Source organism: Penicillium pulvis, assembly GCF_028828015.1.
Source record: "Penicillium pulvis strain IBT 33274 chromosome Unknown contig_1_segment0_segment0, whole genome shotgun sequence".
Lineage (NCBI taxonomy): Eukaryota > Fungi > Ascomycota > Eurotiomycetes > Eurotiales > Aspergillaceae > Penicillium > Penicillium pulvis.
The window spans coordinates 2,054,732-2,068,791 of record NW_026643074.1 but is presented as its reverse complement, the minus strand read 5'-3'; the positions used below and the strand labels follow the sequence as shown (position 1 = coordinate 2,068,791).

Below are 14,060 nucleotides of genomic sequence, written 5' to 3'. Positions count from 1 at the left end.
CCACTCTTGCCGGTCACCGTCTAGACTGCAGTCCACTGGCAAAGGTTCATATTCAAATTGATTTGAATATATCCTTCTGTTGTCTATGCCTGACCAAAAACTCTCAGAAGAGTGCGCGTCACCAGTTGCTGTTGCCCAATTTAGCTGCAGATCTCGCGGTTGGGGTATACAGGAGGGCTCCTTACCTGCATATCTAAAGCCGCTGTGCGGCCAGCTTCCAAGACTTCCTCATGTGTTGCTTTGCCCTCCTCCAACATTGCACTGAGTTCACTGGCATCCTTGCCTTGGAGCAATTGCTCGTCCCCTCGAGGAACAGGAGCCAACACCGCACTGTTTGTGACCAAGGTGAATGCGAGCACACGAAGGCCGCAGTGCCTCGCGACCACGATTTCGGGCACAGTGGACATTCCCACCACATCAGCACCCATCATTCGAAGCATGCGGCTCTCGGCCCTTGTCTCGTAACTACAGATCGTCAGCAGCCTGGGTCAGGGAGAGGGGGTGCTCTCTCTACTCACGTTGGGCCTCCGACAAAGGCATAAACTCCCTCGTGTAATCTCCTGGTAGTGTGCGAAGGGATGATTTCTTTCCACACTTGGTGGACTTGACGACGCAGATCAAGGTCATATGCATCTGACAGAGGTGGAAAGCGGACACCGAAATCGTCGACATTGGGGCCTCTGAGAGGATGTACTCCCGCGAGGCCTGCCAAGAAGATATGCTGAACCGGATGTCAGTCAGATGTAGTTTTGTCGAAAGGCAAAGACAAACTTGCATCATTTAGTAGCATAATATCACCCACGTCATAGTCTTGATTGAGTCCCCCGGCCGCATTGGTCACTGGTCCTTCTAATCAGTAGTTGTAGAGAGGTCTTGATTCGTGCAACTCACGCACGACCGTGTCCACTCCTAGGAGCTTGAACACGCGAATAGGAAATGTCACTTGATCCATCGAGTTTCCTTCGTAGTAGCTAATATGTCCATGAGCTGTGAAGCCTCGACCAGCTTGGATTAAACTCACTGGGCACGGCCAACCATGAATACCGCCGGAATCTTCTGGCCCAAGAGGCCAAACACCAACTTGCCCGCATGTCCCGCAACTAGTGTTGTTAGTCTTTCTGACCGTTCCATCTGAAATAATAGACTTTACCGGTTGGACGAGGGAAATGAGGAATAGAAGCGTAGTCGTATTCCATGCGAGGATCTGCCTGGACTGTGTCCGCTAGGCCACTCAAACCAGAGCCACAAACGACAGCAACCTTGGGTTTTTGCAGACCCTCGGGAACTCGGCTATTCAGGAAATCTACCGCCTCGTGGGCTTGCTCGAGGACAGACAAATTGGTTGACGCCATATTTGGAGTATTGGTATTAGGATGCCAATACTGCAGAGGAAAGGATAGGGAAGAAAAGTCCAAGCGGAAGGGTGGATCTTGATGAATCTCATGATACTGCGGAGTCGACACGATCCCATTGGTCAACCGAGTTTGAGTCTCATACAAACCCAGATGCATCTTTCTTGGTGTTCGATTTAGAAGCATCATCCAGCCTTGTTTAACCTTGGGAATAGATAAGCCACGGAGAATATGCTACATTGAGTAAGACGAGCTAAATTTTTATTGACAATACATATTTATATATGACAAGTTCACGATTATTGCGGAGTCGACTTCCAAGGTTGCTCTATGGTTCCTCTTAAGATACCGAGCCCTTCTCTTGACTTGATACGTAGAATCCTATGAGTCCATAGACATGAAAATATATTCATGCATCTATACAAACGAGATGATCCCTGGATCAAACCATGTCGGCCATGGGATGTTGCCGTATGGTCCATGGTCCCCAAAGGCGGTCAGGCCGCATCTCCAACCGCGAAAAAAATGAAACCCGCCAAACATTCCAAAAGGGACCTCAATTGACACAATGTTCACAAACACAACACGCTCCTTAGTGGGAGCTGGAAAGCGTCTGCGGGTACGTTGTATCACAGCTCCTCTCTCTTACCCTGCGCTGACCAAATCGAGGTAAAGGTACCCGTGCCTATTCGCTCGCTATCATCCCCGAGCCAACCTAGTGCGCCAACCCCAACCGCAACCCAGGAAACAGCACCCCAGTCTGCCGCGACCCCAGCTCCTGAATCTGTGTAAGATTCCACTAAATACCTCGAATGGTCCCAATTGAGTCGAGTAGAATATACTGATGACTTCCAAATCTAGATCGACGCCAACCCCGGAGCAGCCATCCGAGCCACTAGTCAAAGAATGGTCAGTAGAGCGCGCCCATTGCCTATCCCGATGGCACATGGATGTCAAGGCCGAGCGAGAGAGGTCAAGCAGGATGCTTACTGGCGATTAGGTCCGAGCGACTGGGAGCTTTGGGTAAGGGCACCAGACTGCCACGCAGCGTGCAAGCCATTTATATGCGACCCCTCCGGAGAAAGGCGGAATATGGCCTCCCGGTTTGTGATCTGCAGCTTCGATCCTACAGCGTCGAAAATGTGGAATTCTTCGCCGACTTTGCCATCCGTGCTGCCTATTACCTCAACCTCCCCGTCTCCGGTCCCGTCCCTCTCCCACGCATCGTCGAACGCTGGACCGTCCCACGAAGCAACTTCGTCCACAAGAAAAGCCAGGAGAATTTTGAGCGGATCACCCTCCGCCGGCTTATCCAGATTAAGGATGGAAACCCAAAAGCAGTGCAAGCCTGGCTTGCTTTTCTGCGGAAACACGCATTCTATGGTGTCGGCATGAAGGCCAATGTCTGGGAGCACGACAGCCTCGGTACGACTCCCCGATCCTATCCGTTTCCAGCGCAATGTACTAACCTTCCACAGATGTTGGCAAATCGATGGACGAATCTCTTCCGGAGATTGAGAAGGCCCTGGGCTCGCACCTCGCCCAATTTGGTCAGCGCAAGGATAATACCGTGGAGAGCTCTATCTTCGACACCTTGGACAGTGACCGGTTTGCTGAGCGCACAAGCCGATAGAGATACGGCGGTTCCAGAATTGGACTCGTGCTTGAGCTTTGCATTTTGGAGAAACCTTTGGCGTCTTGTATTTTATCATATCGTGCTCATCTTTGTGGGGCTCTCCATGCCTCCGTGTATTGTATACTTTCTCATCATATCCAAATCCAAGTCAAGAAGCTGGGGGATTTATCTCGACCATTTCAACTTCCCGATCCTATCAAACCGCGGTGAATATCCAAGCTCTTTTTTTCTTCTACGTAGCAGGAAAAGGACTAACTCGACTCTAATGGCCTTGAAATATGTTCCTTTTGAAAGATATCATGTCTCCAGCCCCCCGGTCACGTGACCACATGGCATGTTTTTTGCGCGGAGACGCGGAAAGAAGAAGATCTTTTCTCTCCTCCTGGTGACAACTGCCGTGGTTCATACTCCATCGAAGATGCGTTCTTTGATCTGTCTTCATGGACATGCCCCTGTAAGGTCGATGGGGGGGCAGTTGCTTCGTATGCGTCGGCAACCCTTCCAATGGCTTCGATCAATTAGTTCGACCACTTCGACCACCTCGACCACCACTTCGGAGCCCGTTGTCTTTTCTGGGATTCAACCGACAGGAGTCCCCCACCTGGGCAACTATTTGGGTGCCCTTCATCAGTGGGTGAAGTTACAAAATAATGCGAAACCAGGGGCCAGGCTGTTGTTTTCCATTGTCGATTTACATGCATTGACCATTCCGCAAGACGCAGCTCAGTTGAGGAAATGGAGACGGGAGGCCTTTGCAACATTACTCGCCGTGGGATTGGACCCCAAGCGTTCCACAATCTTCTATCAATCGGCCGTAAGGGACCAGGGTTCATGATATCGGAGAACAGGACACTAATCATACCCTGGATAGGTACCGGCCCATGCAGAATTGATGTGGATTCTCAGTACTGTAGCCTCCATGGGATACCTCTCAAGAATGACTCAATGGAAGGTAAGGCAAACTTGACTCGTATTGACCCTTACTCAGCGGCTAATACGCTCCTAGAGCAAGCTTCAGTTGCCTGAGGACATCACCCTGGAGCATTCGGAAGCCCGGGCTCAGCTACGTCTGGGTCTTTTCTCATACCCGGTACTTCAAGCGGCCGATATTCTTGTCCACAAGTAGATTCTCTTCCCCCAGCTATGAGTGAATTCCCCAAAGCTAATACCCTACTAGAGCCACCCATGTCCCCGTTGGTGAAGATCAAAGACAACATCTGGAGTTCTCCAGGTATACTGCGAATAGCTTCAACCATCTCTATGGGCCTATCTTCCCCATCCCAGAGGCCCTCATCTGTAATGACCCTTCACCCAGCCTTGTCTACCGCGGCTAACCCATCCCAGCTCCCGCCAAGCGAGTGATGTCACTTAAAGAGCCTACTGCCAAGATGTCTAAATCCCATGCGGATGAGCGGTCTCGTATTCTGTTGACGGATTCTCCCTCAGAGATTCATAAAAAGGTCAAGGTTGCTCTGACGGACTCGGAGCCGACGGTCAGTTATGATCCCGCTCGTCGACCTGGGGTCTCCAACTTGATTGAGATCCTGAGCCACTTTGAAGAGGTGCCATGCGCGGCCCTCGCTGCAGAGTATCAGTCCGCCAGTCTCCGTACATTAAAGGAGCACGTTGCGAGTCGAATTGCGCATCATCTTCAAGAAGTTCGAGAACGGTACGTTGAGATTATGGAGGATCAGAGTGGGTATCTGGACACGGTTGCCCAGGAGGGGGCCGAGGTAGCTCAGGCCAATGCGAGCCAGACCATGCGACAGGTCCGGGATGTCATGGGTCTATGAGACATATCCCGATATGCCGGGATGCAATTGTACGATAGAAATTTCTCCTTATTCTTGGCTAGGACCCTTTGACCGATCTATGTATATTTCCCGAAAGATTGGATTATTTCCCTTGAGCCTCAGAAGGGTCCAAACCCTGTATGGTCACCTCATAATTCTAATGTATTAATAAATGGGGATATGGGAGTCCAAGGGTACAGGCTTGGCAAGGCATTTGGGGCCCTGGAGTCTGGATCTGGTAATTGATCAGTCCACTCCACCCCCAAGTCTCGGAACAGGTACAGTACCTGTTGATCGAAGTTCTGGCATCTAGATCTTACTTTCAGTTATATTTTGCCATATAATATTCAATACAATATCCAATATCATATTCAATATAACATTCAATATAATATTCAATAGACAAGTATAAGCACGTGGCGTTAAAAAGCTCTTCCACACGCTAAACCCGAAACAGTGCAAGTGGGAGCGTCATCCATCCGCGTCATCAGTTTTCCGCTCAAACCACGTACTGTGCATACGTATGCTTTTGATCATTTTTTTCTCTCTCCTTGTTCTGTTATTCTGTACATGAGTAGCTATGCAGGTGAATGCAATCTGCCACATGGAATATGGCCGCCGTAAGTCCAGGTCAATGACGATACCCAGTAACCGACGAGGCCGGTGACGCGCCCACTTAGTGGGGCTCAGCGCTTTTCAAGTTGATACTCTCAAGGCAGCATTGATCCACACCAATCAGCGTCTATAATATTGGGCTTTGGGGCGATAATCCCGCTGATTTCCCTGGAACCGAGAAAAGGAGGTACCTGATGTACGTTTATACATAGTAATAAAAACGCCATCAGGCTTAGTGGGCATCGTCGCATCCACTTCTCTTCCCCAAAGACCCTGATTCTCTTTCTCTCTTTTTTTCTCTTTCTCTTTCTTTATACTCCTTGCATTTCCTTTATAATTATCGATTTCGTGACCTCCCTGAAAGCTAAAAAAACCCCCCTCGGAACCAAAATTAAACAACCGTCGATCGCATACCAGTTGGACAAAAGCCAAAATGAAGAATGCCTGGGTCCTATTGGCGACATGCGCCCTCCCCGCCTTGGGCTTAACACTACATGAGCGAGACACTCCAGCCGTTGTTGGCTTCGATATTAAGCGGAGAGATGTTACGGATCCTGTCGCTAGAGATCGTGCGAGGCGGAAGCGCGCGGATACGGTCAGCGTGGGTTTGGATAATGAGGTATGGGATGAGAAAAATACACTCGAAAGTGAAAAGGCACAAGACATGAAAACTCACCAAGGTATAGGAACTCCTCTATTTGGTCAATGTCACTCTCGGTACCCCCGAACAAAGCTTGCGCCTGGTCATCGACACCGGTAGCAGTGATCTATGGGTCAATGTTCCCAATTCAACCTTTTGTGAAGAGTATTCGAAATACTGTGATTATTTCGGTACCTATGACTCGAGTGAATCGTCCACCTACTCTTATGTCTCCTCGGATTTCAATATCACCTATGCCGATGGCTCCGGGGCCGCCGGCGTCTACGCTACCGAGACTCTTCACATCGGCGACACTACACTGAAAGACTTGCAATTCGGCATCGGCGACACCTCGACTTCGGAAGGTGAGTGACCCCAAGAAGAACATTGAATGGAAACTCGAGACTAATGTAAATTCGCAGAGGGCGTGTTGGGTATTGGATACGTCACAAATGAAGCCCAGGTGGGCACAGCCGGGGAACAATCCTACGCCAACCTACCCAAGGCCATGGTGAATAAGGGGTTGATCAACTCCAATGCCTACAGTTTGTGGTTGAACGATCTGGATGCCAGCGAGGGCTCCATTCTGTTTGGCGGCGTGAACACCGACAAGTATCACGGAACCCTCGAAACCTTGCCGATCGAGAAAACCGGCGACGAATATACCGCTTTTTACATCGCCCTGACCGGCGTCGCTTTGACAAACTCCTCCGGAACTACCAACTACTCTTCCTCAAGCGCTCTTCCTGCCGCCGTCCTGCTCGATTCCGGTAGCTCCCTGACCTATCTCCCGGATAGCATCGTCGAGAAGATCTTTGATGATCTAGATGTCACCTACGAAGAGTCCGACGGGTATGGTTTCGTCCCTTGCAGTATGGCCAAGAAGGATTACAATATCTCCTACACCTTCTCGTCTCCGACCATTACCGTTGGGATCTCCGAGCTGGTACTAGAATTGGAAGAAGCGTACTACAGCAATGGCGAAGCTGCCTGCACCTTTGGTATTGTCCCATCTGGAGGTACCACCTCGGTGCTAGGTGACACCTTCCTGCGCAGCGCATACGTGGTGTACGACCTGGCCAACAACGAGATCTCGTTGGCCAACACCAACTTTGACTCTACAAGCAACAACATCAAGGAGATCGGCACCGGTTCGGATTCGGTACCGGGAGCCACTTCGGTCACCAACGCAGTGACCACTGCAGCCACTGGGGGTGATGGGGCCCGCATTGGAGGTCCGACTGGCGATAGCACTGCCGTCATCACAATGGGCAACGGAAAGACCAGTAACCCTGCTGCCCCAGGCCCAACTAGGATGCCCCATCATTTGGCTTGGGGTCTGGCTGGAGCCGCTCTCCTGGCTTTGTGAGTTGAAGTGAACGTTTCATGACTCCATTTTCACTTCTTTAAATGTTTTTTGCATGTTTTATACGGTGTATAGGTGTCGGCTTGAGGTACATACCTGGGTCTTTCTTGTTTGATATTTTCTGTTCATGTGCGATGATGAATTTTATATATACCTATTTTTGTTTTTATTTTTATGATCTATACCAGTCCTTACAATCATCCATTTCCCAACCGGTGAGGAGTAAAGTATAGGTATTAATCAAATATTGGAGGGTTAAGAAGACTAAATTTTCGATGCGCGATTGGATATTTTCCGTCAAGCTTGGCATTGTCCACCCCCAACATCTCGCGACACCAGAATGCCGCGTATCCCAACCTCGGTCATAATTAAGGCTTATCAAGAAACTCCACTTTTACCTTTGCTGCTTCAAGAATGTCGTACGCTGACCTCCGCTCGAAATGAGCTACGATGGCTCCGTGAGCGCGCACTGCGCGATAGCCAGCCACCGCGACTGGGATCGCCAGGATGGCGAACGCGTCTGAGATCTATGTGTCAACAGCGCTCACGAGGAGTACCGCTCCAGTATATTCTAGGGGATCAACCATTTGGAGACTTGGAGATTCTTTGCCAACGAGGAGTATTAATCCCGAGGTTTGATGCTTCCCCGGCCCGATTCCAATGCAAGATTGCTTAACGTCGCCCACCAGGTCTGATACTGAATCATTTACCTTTCAAGCCGCCCATTTAATCCGCCAGATGGCTCTAGAAAGCGATGAAACCCCGTCACCGCGCAGGCAAAGGCCTCTTCGGGTATTGGACCTGTGCACCGGCACGGGCTGCATCGCGCTATTGCTCCATGTGCTTCTCGCTCCGAACTTCGAAGACATGCAAATTTTGGGAGTTGACATTAGCCCAACGGCTTTGACACTAGCCCAAAGGAATCTGGCACATAATATGCACCTGGACTTGTTGACCAACCGCGCCGTTACCCAAGTTCACTTTCATCGTGCCGACGTCCTTGGCGTGGGAGACGAATCTGAATCTGTACCAAAAATCCAGGAGGTCCTACGTGAATACTTTCCTCGACCTGAAAGTTCCGATGGATCAACATCGGAATTTGAATGTGATTTACTGATCTCAAACCCGCCCTATATCTCTACCGCGGACTTCCGCAACGGCACCACATCTCGCAGTGTTCGACGTTTTGAACCGCAATTGGCATTAGTACCGCCTAATACTCCTCAGTCGGAATTGCCTGACGGTTGCAACGTGGAGGATATTTTCTACCATCGGATTCTCACTCTTTCCCTTCAATCACAAGCAAAGCTTACCGTCCTTGAGTGCGGGGATATCATGCAGGCACGTCGAGTGGTCGCCATGTATCAAGCAATGACTACGGATCAGGCCAAGGAGTTTACCATGGAAGTTTGGCCAAACTTAGAGCAGGATTTGGCAGCGAACGGCTTTCACCCTCATGATGGATCACGATGTGTGATAATTCAAAGGGCGAGATAGGGTATGTGTGGTATTGGAAATAATTAGTGCTCAGCCTGTACGAAGCTAGCCATCTATATACGAGCCGCGAAACAACGCAGCTCTGAACAGATTGCTCTGTAGAGTAGCTTCCGAGGACAGAAGGGTATGCTCCACTCCACTTGCAACGCTGTTAGATTGCTGTGCCATTGGACTGATTGAAATTGAACATGCGGCCTAGTAGGTCCAGATCGTTATCCATCATAAATTCACCGAGGTCTACATTAGACCATATAGGGTAGTCCGTATCGTGCGTGGGAAGTATATCCGGGACAGGCAACGGCATTTGAGGACCAACAAGAGCAGTGTTACTCTGTTCGCCGGAAGCTACATTGGGTCAGTATCAATGACGAAAGGTCTCATTCGATGAGCGTAGGAAACTCACCAGTGGCTTTGAGGATCATGGACAACTGGGCCAAATACTCGACACAGCGCTCGATCACTAGATTTCCTGAATCTAGATGACGCAAAGCGTCCGCAGCAAGATCAAGGTATGGTCGAGCATTTTCAATCATGCGCCATTGGTCTGGACTGTATTGACTTTCTTTTGATGAGACAAGAAGAGCTCCAAAGATGACTAGACCAGCATTAAAAGCTGTGGAAGAGGTCAGCGATAGGAGCCGTAAAAGGGCGTAACAGTAGACCTACTATAATAAAGCGAATAATTCCAGGCTCCAAGGAGGCCTCGATGCCAGCCACCTGATGAGGTGATGGTATGGACGGTCGAAATTATTGACTTGGCAGACTCGATGCAGTTTTGCACGCCCGTGAAGCCCATCTGGTGGACGAGGTTGTTTTCTTGGGAAGCAGAATCATCTGCACTGTATGCATCCAAGAAACACTCTAAGAACTTGCGATAGAGGAGAACGCGTAGGTTATGATACCGAACTGAGAGAACAATGCCGAATCGATGACGAATCGTGGATTCCGGGTCCAGATGCACCAGATCCTCGGCAAGTAAAGGTTCATGCCAGAGTCGGATACCGAGAGAGGGCACAATTGAAAACCGCCATTCCTCGAGCTGACGCTCGCCCTCGAGGATTTGAGGCACCGCGTTCGCTGGGCTCAACGAGTGTTCAAAGCCCAAGTTCTGACCGTAGCAATTGTCAAGGACGTTAAACATCACAACATATAATTTTCTGAGCCAATGAATTAGCTTGAGCAGTAAGATGGTCAAATTTGTGAACTAACATTGCTGCTGTGAAGAACCAGCCATCCAATTGAGGATATGACTCAGATTCTGGTGTGCTAGTCAAAACCTGCATATCTTTGACAGGCATCTCTAGCTTAACGTATGTTTCCGGAATGGTACAAGGTCGGCCAAATGTCATGCTCAACGTTCTGGGTTTGACAAATCAGTGCGTCTGCATAGAAACATATGACACAGATCCTTACCTGTCTAGTAGGATGCAACCGTACCAGGTTCGCTTGCGGATCTCACTTTCCACGGGCGAAAAACGTCGGTTGGCCTCCGGGGAATGTAAACCAAGTTGGAAAGCCGCCGAAATAGCCAGGCCGTGCGTGGTCCACGCTTGCACGGATTTTTGGGTGCCTTGAAGGTATTGACCCTGGACCAATAGATACTGTACTGTTATACCCCCCCTCCCGTCAGTGAGCATATGCCAGAGTCCGCAAGGGGTTACTCACCCATCTCTAGACTTGCATTCCGTTTGGAATCTCTTTCACAGAGCCCATTCGCCCTCTGAAAATATATATCCGACTCCTGGATCCTTTTACCGGTAGGGAGGTCACCTTCTGTATGAAGACTCGTGGCAATGGCCAGAACAATGTTAAGCAATCCGAGCCATGTTCGGCGCACTCGTCTGAAGTTTTCCTCTCGCATCCGAAAATAAGTCTCACAGAATGATGACTCGTGGATGAATGGTAAGAGCTGGCCAGTTTTCTCAAAATACACCTGAATCAAACTCCAAGTACGTTCCTCAGAAGGCAAAGCGAATATGTTGATGCCATTTTCACTCGACATTTGCATTCTACCCCGGGGGTCTTCTTGCGAGGGACGAGATCTTGACACGTTTAACATCCCACCACCGGCTTGTGATGGGGAAGATATAGATGGAACCCGGCCACCCTGTGGGTTTCCTCTTGCAATGGCTCGAGAAATATGCCGCATGAATGCAATGTTGGATGACGGGCCTGACAAGGATCAGTCAAACTCATTCGTATACATATTCGAGGGAAACCCCTACCAAAGAATCCACAATCCTCTTCATCTGCAAAATTGATAGCGCCCATTCCATCAATTGAGTTCTCTGAAGCATCTATCTCTCCAAACTCGGCCCTCCCCGGAGCATGAATTGCGTGAGAGGAGGGTGGGAGGCCCGACTTCGGGGCCGGAGATGATTCAATTCCATGCCCTACCCCAAAATTGACCACTGGAGGTCCCTCAGCTGTTGCTGAAGGCGTAATACTACCTTGGTTCTGCTCCAGTCGACGGATGGATGCCTCAATGTCTAGGATTCGGTGTTCGAGTCGAGCCAAGTAACTGTTCAGTCAGTCAGAATCAAGCTTATCTCCCCGGATGATTATTTCCCAATGTATGGAGAGTGGATCACCTTTTTTCCACGGTCAGATTGTATGATGTGCCCACATCCTGATAGACGCAATCACATTCGAGCTCCTTGCACTGGGTGCACGGTCGACCTCCGTCGCACTATCCACGCGTTAGTCTTGAGCAGCGATCGAGCCGACGTACTCACTCGGGATTTCCGGTGACGACAGGAATTGCAGGCTAAGACTGCACGCCGGCGTTTAGGGGGATGGGCCGACTGTGACATGGCGCATAGAACGGGAATGAAAGAAGGAGCGGGGAGATAGACATCATTAGTGCTCCACTTTGACCTCGGCAGCGGTGAAGCTCTGAACATCAGTGTCTCCATTCGCCCATGAGGAACCCTGGAAAGACAACCAACCATGAGCCTCGTTCAAATGCTTGGCAGATCCCCGCAATCTTGGTGGCTGCGCTAGATGGAAATCCGGAGCTGCGAACCAAACAACATTTCCCGAAGTCCCCGATCTGATTATCATACAGTACCTTACTATGTCCATCCTATTTCCCCGAATCGGCTCGGCAGTTATGCATCATGAGGCCCCGCTCATATGCATGCCGGTAACTGTTGCATGAATTCATTTAAATCGCCATTGATGTCCCATCCCGGCATAGGCCTACGACACAATTGGTATACGGTCTATCGACAATCTATTGGCGGTAATCCTTCATTATGGTTGGTTCTGCACTTTTTGCACAAGATAGAAAGAATCAATATCACTAACTTTGACCAGACTTCTCGTCCAGTACATGTCGGCATTGTTGGTGCGGGTATTGGTGGGCTGGCTGCTGCGATTGCAATAAGCCTAGCCGGCGCCCAAGTCACCGTGTTGGAAGCGGCTGAAGAGCTAGGTGAAGTATGTCCCCACCATTTGAATCATGACGGATAGCAAGCTTATACAAGTGAACCATCAAATCAGATCGGAGCAGGAATCCAGATGACCCCAAATGTTTCCGTGCTTCTTCAGAGGTGGGGCGTGGATAAGGTCATTGGAGAGAACCTGGTGCAATTTGAAGAATTGAACATGCGGCGCAAAGATGGTACACCAGTCGGGTATACCAAAATTGACACAATCGAACGAGATCTTCAAAGACCATGGTGGGTGGTTCATCGGGCGCATCTTCATGAGGGCTTGGCTACGATTGCTGCAAAGGCCGGGGCCACGATCAAGATTGACTCACGCGTCATCAAGATCGACCACCAAGCTGAGAAGGTCGCCGTGACTACTCAGAAAGGGGATTCATACACGTTCGATCTCTGCATTGGCGCGGATGGAATCAATAGTATTGTCCGTCGAACATTATTTCCAGACGTGCGGCCGGAACCTCCAACCACCAACTGTGCATACCGAGCCATGGTGCCATACGATCAAATTCGCCAGGACCCAATTGCCAAAGAGCTCATCGAAAAGCTGACCATGGAGGTGTGGATGGCTCCTCAGTCCTATATAATTACATATCCAATTTCGGCCGGCACCATGTTCAACTTGGTCCTTTCACACCATCGACCGGAAAAGCTGCGGGCTACCGAAGACGAAGTGCCCATTGAGGAGATGCGAGAGGAATATAAGGATTATGATCCACGTATCAAGCGCATCGTAGATATGATCCCGGAAGTCGTAAGTACCTTTTCAAGGGACATGACATACACCTATACTCATTTTTGTTCTAGTCGCGTTGGCCACTCATGGTGACTGGCCCCCTGAAATCTTGGTCGTCACCCCGGAAGAACGTGGTTCTTATGGGCGATGCAGCCCATTCCATGGTGAACCACATGGCGCAAGGAGCAGCCACTTCAATGGAAGATGGTGCTTTCCTCGCCAAGTGCCTTGAGGCCGTTGTTCAGGGCAGGATCGGTATCCAAGAGGCTGTCGAGATCTACGAGACAGAGCGCATGCCCAAAGCATTTGCTAAACAACAAGTGTCCTATATCAATGGAGCCATCTGGCAACTGCCAGACGGGCCTTTGCAGCAAGGACGTGACGCAGCCATGGCACCCGAGCTGGAAGGCACATACTTTGTACGCAGCAGCAACCTGTATGGGGACCCACAGACCGTGATGGATGTTTATGGATATGATGTTCAGGGACATGCCGAAGAGGCGGTACGGAAGTACTGTGACGGAGGCAAAGAACCAGCTCATCCCGTCACGGGCGTCACTCCTACGTTGCAGCGCAAGTATATGGATTGGTTCTTGCCAAACAAAGCCAGACAAGCCGGGAAGCTGTAAGTGCAAAGAGATTTGTAGGCAAAGTTAGCACTCTACATGTGAGAAGTCACATACATGAGACAAGACATGAAGAATTGAACTGAAAAAGAAAAACAAGATTTGTGGTCATGAACGTGCATTCTAGTTGTATGAAACTATGTACAGAAGGCAAGACAGGCTACTCTGGGCCCTTGTCCCTTTCTTTTGAGGAAATATTAAAAACAAATATACAAACACAATATTAAGAGTAATGTAGTTGGAACAGAGAGTTCGCCCGGATGAAAAGAATTTCCGGTGACCCATAATGAACCTATGCAAGCAGAGCCCAAAACTCCAGAAAGAAAAACCCATGATTTAACCCTAGACTC

The 14,060-nt window shown here is 49.7% G+C and overlaps 7 protein-coding genes across 7 annotated transcripts; 5 read left to right on the top strand and 2 right to left on the bottom strand.

Annotated features, from left to right (window-relative positions):
- Nucleotides 1-83: 83 nt before the first annotated feature.
- On the bottom strand, nucleotides 84-1,352 carry N7503_003729 (purine-nucleoside phosphorylase; the record flags this gene model as incomplete). Its single annotated transcript, XM_057063276.1, has 7 exons — nucleotides 84-128; nucleotides 186-465; nucleotides 519-721; nucleotides 776-840; nucleotides 892-971; nucleotides 1,022-1,100; nucleotides 1,151-1,352. The coding sequence occupies 7 exons, from the start codon at nucleotides 1,350-1,352 to the stop codon at nucleotides 84-86; spliced, it is 954 nt and encodes a 317-aa protein (XP_056924191.1).
- A 568-nt stretch (nucleotides 1,353-1,920) lies between these two features.
- N7503_003728 (mitochondrial 37S ribosomal protein uS10m) lies at nucleotides 1,921-2,985 on the top strand (the record flags this gene model as incomplete). Its single annotated transcript, XM_057063275.1, has 5 exons — nucleotides 1,921-1,971; nucleotides 2,028-2,140; nucleotides 2,214-2,261; nucleotides 2,353-2,777; nucleotides 2,831-2,985. 5 exons carry the CDS (start codon nucleotides 1,921-1,923, stop codon nucleotides 2,983-2,985), a joined length of 792 nt encoding a protein of 263 aa, XP_056924190.1.
- Nucleotides 2,986-3,406: 421 nt separating this feature from the next.
- N7503_003727 (tryptophan--tRNA ligase MSW1) lies at nucleotides 3,407-4,781 on the top strand (the record flags this gene model as incomplete). Its single annotated transcript, XM_057063274.1, has 5 exons — nucleotides 3,407-3,802; nucleotides 3,860-3,940; nucleotides 3,995-4,110; nucleotides 4,166-4,284; nucleotides 4,333-4,781. 5 exons carry the CDS (start codon nucleotides 3,407-3,409, stop codon nucleotides 4,779-4,781), a joined length of 1,161 nt encoding a protein of 386 aa, XP_056924189.1.
- Nucleotides 4,782-5,829: 1,048 nt separating this feature from the next.
- N7503_003726 (pepsin-like aspartic protease) lies at nucleotides 5,830-7,405 on the top strand (the record flags this gene model as incomplete). The annotated part of the gene is made up of 3 exons (XM_057063273.1): nucleotides 5,830-6,015; nucleotides 6,083-6,401; nucleotides 6,459-7,405. 3 exons carry the CDS (start codon nucleotides 5,830-5,832, stop codon nucleotides 7,403-7,405), a joined length of 1,452 nt encoding a protein of 483 aa, XP_056924188.1.
- Nucleotides 7,406-8,140: 735 nt separating this feature from the next.
- On the top strand, nucleotides 8,141-8,899 carry N7503_003725 (uncharacterized protein; the record flags this gene model as incomplete). The annotated part of the gene is made up of 1 exon (XM_057063272.1): nucleotides 8,141-8,899. One exon carries the CDS (start codon nucleotides 8,141-8,143, stop codon nucleotides 8,897-8,899), a length of 759 nt encoding a protein of 252 aa, XP_056924187.1.
- Nucleotides 8,900-9,050: 151 nt separating this feature from the next.
- Nucleotides 9,051-11,712, bottom strand: N7503_003724 (transcriptional regulatory protein GAL4; the record flags this gene model as incomplete). The annotated part of the gene is made up of 9 exons (XM_057063271.1): nucleotides 9,051-9,244; nucleotides 9,303-9,512; nucleotides 9,566-10,056; nucleotides 10,109-10,258; nucleotides 10,313-10,505; nucleotides 10,565-11,071; nucleotides 11,125-11,420; nucleotides 11,491-11,588; nucleotides 11,635-11,712. 9 exons carry the CDS (start codon nucleotides 11,710-11,712, stop codon nucleotides 9,051-9,053), a joined length of 2,217 nt encoding a protein of 738 aa, XP_056924186.1.
- Nucleotides 11,713-12,156: 444 nt separating this feature from the next.
- On the top strand, nucleotides 12,157-13,707 carry N7503_003723 (Salicylate hydroxylase; the record flags this gene model as incomplete). The annotated part of the gene is made up of 4 exons (XM_057063270.1): nucleotides 12,157-12,159; nucleotides 12,218-12,340; nucleotides 12,404-13,102; nucleotides 13,156-13,707. Coding segments are annotated over 4 exons (1,377 nt in total), but the record flags the coding sequence as incomplete, so codon positions are not given.
- Nucleotides 13,708-14,060: the final 353 nt, after the last annotated feature.